The 8,742-nt window shown below is 38.9% G+C and overlaps 1 protein-coding gene across 1 annotated transcript; it reads left to right on the forward strand.

Annotated features, from left to right (window-relative positions):
* Positions 1-3,636: 3,636 nt before the first annotated feature.
* LOC148660006 (zinc-binding protein A33-like) lies at positions 3,637-8,398 on the forward strand. Its single transcript, XM_088634039.1, has 6 exons — positions 3,637-3,791; positions 5,166-5,288; positions 5,794-5,820; positions 6,063-6,089; positions 6,648-6,674; positions 7,582-8,398. Exons 2-6 carry the CDS (start codon positions 5,231-5,233, stop codon positions 8,121-8,123), a joined length of 681 nt encoding a protein of 226 aa, XP_088490165.1. The 5' UTR covers positions 3,637-3,791; positions 5,166-5,230; the 3' UTR covers positions 8,124-8,398.
* The last annotated feature ends 344 nt before the right edge of the window (positions 8,399-8,742 follow it).

The following is an 8,742-nucleotide window of genomic DNA, read 5'->3' on the forward strand; positions in this document are numbered from 1 at the left end:
TATACTCCATCATTTGGGGAAGCCAAATTCCTATGCCCACATCCTTTTTTTGGATTTCAGCTCAGCATTCAATACCATTAATCCACATAAATTATTCAGTAAACAGATGGACTTGAACATCAACCTTGCTATGTGTCTTTGGATTCTGGATCTTTTAACACATTTCCAGCAGACTGTCAGGGTGAATAACAGGACACCTTGCCCTCTGACTCTCTAAGATGCTTAGGGCTGTGTCCTATCTCCATGGCTCTTTTCTCTTTTCACAAACAACCTCACCTCTCAGGATGACTCTGTCAAGATGTTCAAATATGCAGACAACACTACCATTGTTGGCTTCATCTCGAATAAGGATGACACTTGTTAGAGAAAGCAGACTGACTTGGGAACAGCCTGGTGTTCGGACAGCGACCTTCTACCCAATGCTTCCAAAACCAGGGAAATCATCATTGACTTCCAAGGCTTCCAGAACTCAAAACTTCCAGTCTTCATTAATGACCTTCCTATAGAGACCACAAACTCCTTTAAATATCTGGGTACATATCTAAACAGTGACCTTAAATGGGGTACCAACACTGACCACATAGTCAAGAAAGCACAGCAGAGGGTGTTTTTTCTTAGGCAACACAAAAAACACAGAGTGAACCAGCAACTCCTCCTTCAATTCTACACAGCCTCTATCAAGATTGTGCCCAAAGCTGCAAAAGTTGTTGGCTATGAACTCCATTCTATCTCATCTCAGTACTCAAGCCGCTCCTCCAGTCTTGCCAAGAAAATCATCTCAGACCCCTCTCGCCCAGCTCATAACCTCCTCCAGCTCCTCCCTTCTGGAATATGTTTCAAATCAAAGGACTGCCCAACCTCAGCTCCTTTCCCACTGCCATATGAACTCTGAACTCACGTTGAACTCTGAATTCCATTGTATAATTTATGCTGCTACAAGGAAGGTTGTTTACATACTGTATGTATGTGACGATGTTTGTCTGTCTTCTGTCCTGTTTAAATTTGTTCGGTATGTTGTATGTATGTCTCATCTGTGCTCTTTATGTATAGATAGCAAATTCCACCAACTATTGTTAAATAGAATAATCTTTATTCTATAACCATTATGCATCTGTTTTCTCTGTAAAGATAATAAATAATAGTTGAATAAAATTATGGAGGGCATTATTTATGGAGCAAAGTTAAGGTGCAGTTTTTACCTTCAGTAACTCTCCATTTAACCCAAGAAGCCTTTCTGTAGGGTCTAGTACTAGATTTTCAAATTGGCCAGAGGGGATATTACATGAAGACAACTAGCTATATCCTAGACGTATCCTCAGACAGCAGCCTTGTGGGATGCCAGTGCTCAGGGTGAGTGGTGTTGATGTGTTATTACCTATCCTCACCACCTGTGGTTTCTTGTTTAGGAAATCCAGCAGCCAGTTGCAGACAGAGTTCCACAGTCCTGGTCCCCTGAGCTTTTTCACCAGTTGGCTTGGTATGATGGAATTGAATGCTGAACTGTAGTCCACAAACAGCATTCTCACATATGCGTTCTTAGTGTCCAGGTGTTCCAAGGCTGTATGCAGAGCCAGGGAGACAGCATCATCCACCGATCTGTTGTTCTGATAGGCGAACTGCAAACGGTCCAGGGAGTCTGTAAAGGAGGAGTTCATGTGTGACAACACCAGCTTCCCCAGGCATTTCATCACCACAGATGTTAACGCTAGTGGGCGGTAATCGTTCAGGTACGGCACTTTTGCCCTTTTGGGGAGTGAAGCAGGTGGGGACAATGGACTGTGACAGGGGAGGTTCTGCGTAAATGTGTGGCAGTTTGTAAAAACAAGTATAGACAATGGTAAGGCGTTGATGGCAAAAACAAATATCACAAAGACACCGAAAAGTCAAAATGGTTTTGCAAAGAAAAATCAATGAAGTAACTGTAGTTATTGAGAATCTGAACAGAGCTTTATCTTTGGCCCTATACAAATCACAACTAACTGGAGAGATAATTTGTATTTGACCAACACAGACATGTGGTGTAGCAGCTCATCAGCCTCAATTAGCTGTCTTTAAAATCAGCTGCAAATTAACCAATTTACACTCTCCTTTAGGCATACATATTTCCTGTTGAACAATTGCACTGGGATATTTAGCATTGTAAATTCTGATTAAAAAGGTTGATTCAACAGCTCTAAGAATCAAACAATGAAAGTGCTGAAGAAGGTGTCCTATCCATGCAAGGCAGATGCAACACACCATATTTTATGTAAGAATCGTCCTATTAATGAAAATATTTAATTTGCAACATAAGGTTTTACTGTAAACTTGTAAATAACAAGTTCCTCTTTCAGTTGCATTTTCAATATCAGTGCAGTTTAATCACCGTGAAGATGGACAACATTTATGAGAATGTGGAGATTAAACCAACTCTGGTTTATTCATATTGTTCTCAGCCTACAGCTGCCGTGTGGAGTCAAGGGAATTCAGCAGGTATAGTCCACAGCCATGTCAATATTAAAGATCTTTAAGATTGTAGACTCTGCTTCCAATTGTTGAACCTACTGAATATGATTAGAAAACAAAAGTAAAAATGGCTATAAAACTAGTTAAAATTTTTAAAAGAAATGTATTTAAAAAATAAATGGTGTCGTGTACTCTGCATAAACTTAGGTTACTGTATGTTCTGATAGTCTCGTAAAAGCGAACTTAGTGCTTGGTCAAAGTGAAACAGAAAAAAAATGAGAGAGAAAACTTAAATCTTATTTGTGAATAAAAGACACAAAATCTCTTTTTCAGAACAAAAAATGAGAGAGAAAACTGTCAAGTTAGATTTTTTATAATTTTTTCTCTGGGTTTATCATTGAACTGTATGTCTTTTTGCTGGATAAAGTTAATAAATAATAGTTGAATAAAATTATATTATAATTATGGAGCAAAGTTAAGATGCAGTTTTTACCTTCAAAGGGATGTTTGGCTGAGATGTAGGAGGTTCAGATTCATTGATCAAAACAACCATAAAGCCCACCTTAGTTTATCTTAGTTAATTATGTTCTGGGTAGATGATTAAGTGTCAATCACCAGTCCAGAAAGACACCATATAAAAGGATGGTGAAGCAGAGGGACAGGAATAGGAAGAGGAAGGTATATAAGGTGAGAGCTACTTGTTTCAGATCACCTGGAAAGACCAGATTGGAGTTAAGTATTTGAACCTTGTTAAGAGAACCTGCTATACATGTAGTTCCCTGTAGTTGTTAGGGAGCTCCGATTTCCTGTGTAAAATTCCCTTGGTTAATAACCTCTTCTGGTTGGCGAATGCATTTTTAGAATAAGGAGATACGTTTCCAATCATTTGGTGGGAGACTTAACTGTAGGTTGTAATCTATTTATTTTAGGATGCAACCTATCTCTTCTTGGCCTTTGTAAGTGCTATTTAAGAGTGAAATACTAAGTAACAGTCTGCGTTTTTTTATTCTGGCTGGTTAGAACGTAGACCTCTGGGTTGCCATGTTTATCCATAAACATTTATGCGTATGTGTTGCTTTTTTAAAAATGATCTTTACATCACACAGTGCTTCACACTTCATCCTTTACATTGTAATTGACAAATGTGAGTTGTCTGATGGTCACTTCCATGTTCATCTAACATACTGTATATTCCTATGTTTTATCTGTTGATTATCCAGAGCTACAGAATAATCTGGAGACACTGCAAAGAGAACACTCAGACCTTCAGAGAGACCATTCAGATCTACAGACAGACTACAGAAACGTGAACAGAAGCTGTCAGCTTACACAGAGCTCCAAGGCTGGTGAGTAACAGTGTCTCCATATTCATGTTGCATGTGTGTTCGGAGTCACCCCGAACTGCAGAAGAAATTGGAGAAAGAGGAGGCTGAGAACTCCAGTCTGCCAACCTTCTCCCCAAAGAGATGCGTTTTCCAAATGGCACCAAAATGACTGGTAAATAACTACTGTATTGATTTGACTTGTAATTCATTTTCCTAAATGTCTTGTCTGGAGAGATTTGGAATTGTTTTCTGGAGTTCATCATGAAAGCACAGGGGGAAAACAATATACTGTAGCAACTTCTACCAATCAGAAGACAAGACTTCACTCTTCAAGAGTTATTTGATCATGCCAGCTCCTGCTAAGAGCATTTTACCATCATTATGGCAAACCCATCAGCTTTTTTGTAGGTTTTTTTTTTGGGTGGTTAGAATGTAGAGCTCTGGGATGCCCTATTTGTAAATTTCTACATAGTGTAACAACATATGTTGTGTATTGTTTAATGTTGTCACGCCCTCTACAGCTAGAGGGCGCTCCTACTCTGTCCTGTTCCTAGTTCCCCTGTGCTTTGCTTGTCCTTCCAGTGTATCTCGGTCTGGGGCTATACTGTATATTTCCGGGTCACCCTTTCCTCCTCGCTCAGCGTTGAGGGTTCGGATGTCTTGAGACCCTTCTAGCACCAGGTCGTCTGCTCCGCAGCCGGAGGGCATAGGTTTCTACCCGACATCGTCTGACCCCCTGAGCCCGGGTTTCACCACTACGCATAGGGTCTTTTTTGCCCTTCCACGGCCTGCCCTTTCCGACATCCATGACAAATGTGTATTGTAATTGTTAGTAAAGATTTGTTTAACACAAAGCGCCTGAGTTATTACTCTTTCACCAAAGGTGGGCCAGAGAACAAAGAATTCATGGGCCTTTAAATCTACCACTCAGGTATATTCTTGCACTATCTTTACAAGTTGGGGGTTATGAAGATTTATTTTACTTTCTGACATACCACTCATCTTATTTCTGATTTGTTTTCCATTTTCATAATCAACTATTTGAAACAGTATCATAGCTCTGTAACTTTACCCCATATCATCACACTATACAGTGGTGTTTTAATTAATCTACCTTTATTTGTACATTATATAAGTTATTACACTGTAATCTTGTTAAAATATGGACAAATATAATTGTTTTCTTTCTATCTTATTTTGTCCTCCTTTTACAATTAGGATGTGCTTCTGATCTCCATTAATCCAGATTTAATTTACACACTGCAAACTTTATTTCCATATGAAGAAATAGTTTTCCTATCGTAACACAAATAAGCCTTAAACAAGCATTTATCAGCACTATTTGATGACAAAACATGCCTTACCCTGAACACAAATGTGCTCGGTGTCACCCAGAGCTGCAGAAGAAAGTGGAGGATGAGGAGGCTGAGAACTCCAGACTGCAGCGTCTCTACAGCAGCATGAAGGGCAGTTATCTCCCCATAGAGATGTGCTTCCCCAATGACACCAACAAGACTGGTAAATCACTACTGTATTGATTGTATTTGTGTTTCTGGAGTTGATTAAGAATATGTAGGAGAAAGACATTACACCACCTCACCAGCGTAGAAGTACCAGACTTTAGATTTCTCTTCTAAGAGTTCTTGACTTGTCATCCCTTGTCCCTTGTCATCTCTCAAGCCTAGTGAATTAAAGCCCTTGGGGTATAAATCAGAAAATTCAGATTTCTCTTGGCACCCATCTTTACCCCATCTCAGTCAACCTTCTACCAATCCCATGGATGCCACCAATGTGACTACCCATGGTTCATTTGTAGAAGAGTTCTGATTGGGTAGTTAACATGGCATCAAAGCTTGGTATGAATCTTTCATCTGCAACACCTATGAGACAGCTGTGTTTACCTTCTGAAGTAGGATAGGATGTACAATCAGCATCTGCCAACAATGCATTGACCATTTTTTGTACTTTGTACGTCTGCGCAGATGGACTTTATGCTCACTAACTTAATATTCTTTTATTTCAGTCAGTCGTGTGTTTGCTGAATATTCACGTGAGTTGGTTTTGGTTGGAGCACTTTTATTGTATTTAGCTTCATCAAGTCAGGTTTTACATCAGTATTTGTTCAAACCAAAAGTAAATTATAGTAGATTCACAGGAATAGTAGCAGTAGATGTTTCTTGCCAGATAAGTAAATTTCAAATTATGTAAAGAAAAGTAAGCCACAAATACAGAACAATATTTGAAGTGTTTATTAATATACTGATTAATAAGTACAGATTTTCTTACCAACAGGAAAGGAAGGAGTTGTCCCAATACCAGGTAATTAAAAATTTCTATCAAGTAATTACAGTTAGTATCTACTGCTGTCTTGAAGTTCTTTTTCTAGAAAGGATTAGTTAATTATTTTGAATATAATTCATAGCACCCAATTTAATGGCTTTCAATGTGTACAATACATACAGTGCATCTTATAGATTAATACCAATAAAAGATGGATTAGACTAGTTTAATACATTTATTTAGAAAAATGTGGAAATTAAGAGTCAAAATAAAATGTTTAATGTGTTTTAAATACTTAAAAAGGCTTTAAGGCATTTTGGTTATCTTTGAAACTCATTGAGATAGTAGCTACTCCAAATGTTTGTATGAGGTTTGAGTTTACTTTTCTAATAGCAAAAATTCTAGTATTAGAGTTAATTAGTAATATTAGAGTTGTATGACATGGTTAAATTAGAGCTTTACATTTTCTATAGGAAAACACAATGTTATTGACTTTGAAATTTAGACTAAGTTTTATGACAGAAGCAGGCTAGATTGTGTCAATGAATTATATAAAGTCACAGAAGACAAATGATTGATCTTCCCTTTTTTCCCCAGTGTGGAAGTGGCTTCATGAGGCTTCAGGTACAGGTTAACAATTACCTCTCTGTCACGAACAGTTCTTTTCGGACCCTACGCGGACGACACAATCCGGAATAGTGAGAAAACATGGGGGGAAAAGTCATGCAGGAGACGGGAATAAAGACAGGGGGACGTGTCTTATTTTAGTGAACAGGAACATGGCTGGTCATGTGGCCAACCTCACCTCACCTCACCCGCGTCCTTTAGAATTTTGAGGAAAAAAAGTGTTTGTGAAGTAAAGGGCTAAAATATGCGCATGTGAAAAGGTTATCTTACAGGTTTGTGAGAAATAGGGAGAAATGTCATGACCCTTTTTGATCAGAGTAGTAGATGCTGCTGTCACAGACATTCTAGAAGGTAATGAAACCAGGGTCAAACAACAACAACAACAACAATAATAATAATAATAATAATAATAATAATAATAATAATAATTGCTTACACTTATATTGCGCTTTTCTGGACACTCCACTCAAAGCGCTTTACAGGTAATGGGGATCCCCTCCACCACCACCAGTGTGCAGCCCCACCTGGATGATGCGAAGGCAGCCATAGTGCGCCAGAACGCTCCCCACACATCAGCTCTCAGTGGGGAGGAGAGCAGAGTAATGAAGCCAGTTCATAGAGGGGGATTATTAGGAGGCCATGATTGATAAGGGCCAATGGGAAATTTGGCCAGGGCGCCATGGTTACACCCCTACTCTTTTCGAGAAACGCCCTGGGATTTTTAATGACCACAGAGAGTCAGGACCTCGGTTTTACTTCTCATCCAAAGGACGGCACCTGTTTACAGTATAGTGTCCCCGTCACTATACTGGGGCATTAGGACCCACATGGACCGCAGGGTGAGTGTCCCCTGCTGACTCAAATGTTGTTTCTCAATTGTTTTGGTTCTTTCTTTCCTAAATAGCTGATGTGACTCTGGACCGCAACTCAGCACATCGCAGTCTCATCCTGTCTCCCAATGGGAAACAAGTGAAAGATGGAGACAAAAATCAGAACCTCCCTGACACTCCACAGAGATTCGATCCTGTTGTTTCTGTGCTGGGCAGGAAGGGATTCTCCTCTGGGAGACACTACTGGGAGGTGGAAGTGGGGGAGAAAACCGAGTGGACTTTAGGAATTGCAAAAGAGTCCATCAAGAGGAAGGGGAAAATAATACTGGATCCCAAAAATGGTTACTGGACAATATGGCTGAGAAATGGGAATGAGTTTAAAGCTCTTGCTGACCCTTCTGTCCTCCTCCCTCTGAGCCTGAAGCCCCAGAAGGTGGGGATCTATGTGGATTATGAGGAGGGACAGGTCTCCTTTTACAATGTGGAGACCAGAAATCACATCTACACTTTCACTGACACCTTCACTGAGAAACTGTATCCATACTTCAATCCCAGCATCAATGATGATGGCAAAAACTCTGCCCCACTGATCATCTCTCCCACTGAGAAAACCTGACTAAACGTGAAATGTATGTTTCTCATTATGCTCCATATAAACAGTTGATTTATACATTTTGATGATTCATCGTAACTTTAAATAACATTTTTGTGCTTTAATCGTAAAAGTAAATTAAAATTAAACTGGGCACAGTGTTTTTTTTAAAGGGCAAGTATACAGTGTATAGTCATCTAGGATTTTTTTTTTCATACACATTCAAGGTAGGAGAAATACAGTAGTTGCATTTCCAAGATGATCCTGTTTTTTTAAAACCTTTTTAGATTTTATGGTTTTAACTATAACTCATCATTAAATAAGCTATTTGGAAAGATTTGGAACATATGCCACTTTGGTTAGGTTCTTGAGTTCACTTACTGTAAGTCAACAAAGCCTTCAGTGGCATTTTAGAACTATAAGGTGCAAGGTATTTTAGAACAAAAAGAAAATAGCATCCTAATACAGCCACACTGCCAGGATTAACAGATGCTGTTGTAAACGGATATCCTTATAAAAGAAGTACTTTCACTTCCATAGCATGAATGAAAAGTGTCAATTTTGTTCTATTTAGAATAAATATAAGTATTTACCCAAGGCTTTAAATTAATATTCTTTTAAATTCTAACATTGTATGAATAGC

The sequence above is a fragment of the Lepisosteus platostomus genome, chromosome 6 (genome assembly GCF_059453375.1).
Source record: "Lepisosteus platostomus isolate fLepPlt1 chromosome 6, fLepPlt1.hap1, whole genome shotgun sequence".
Classification (NCBI taxonomy): domain Eukaryota; kingdom Metazoa; phylum Chordata; class Actinopteri; order Semionotiformes; family Lepisosteidae; genus Lepisosteus; species Lepisosteus platostomus.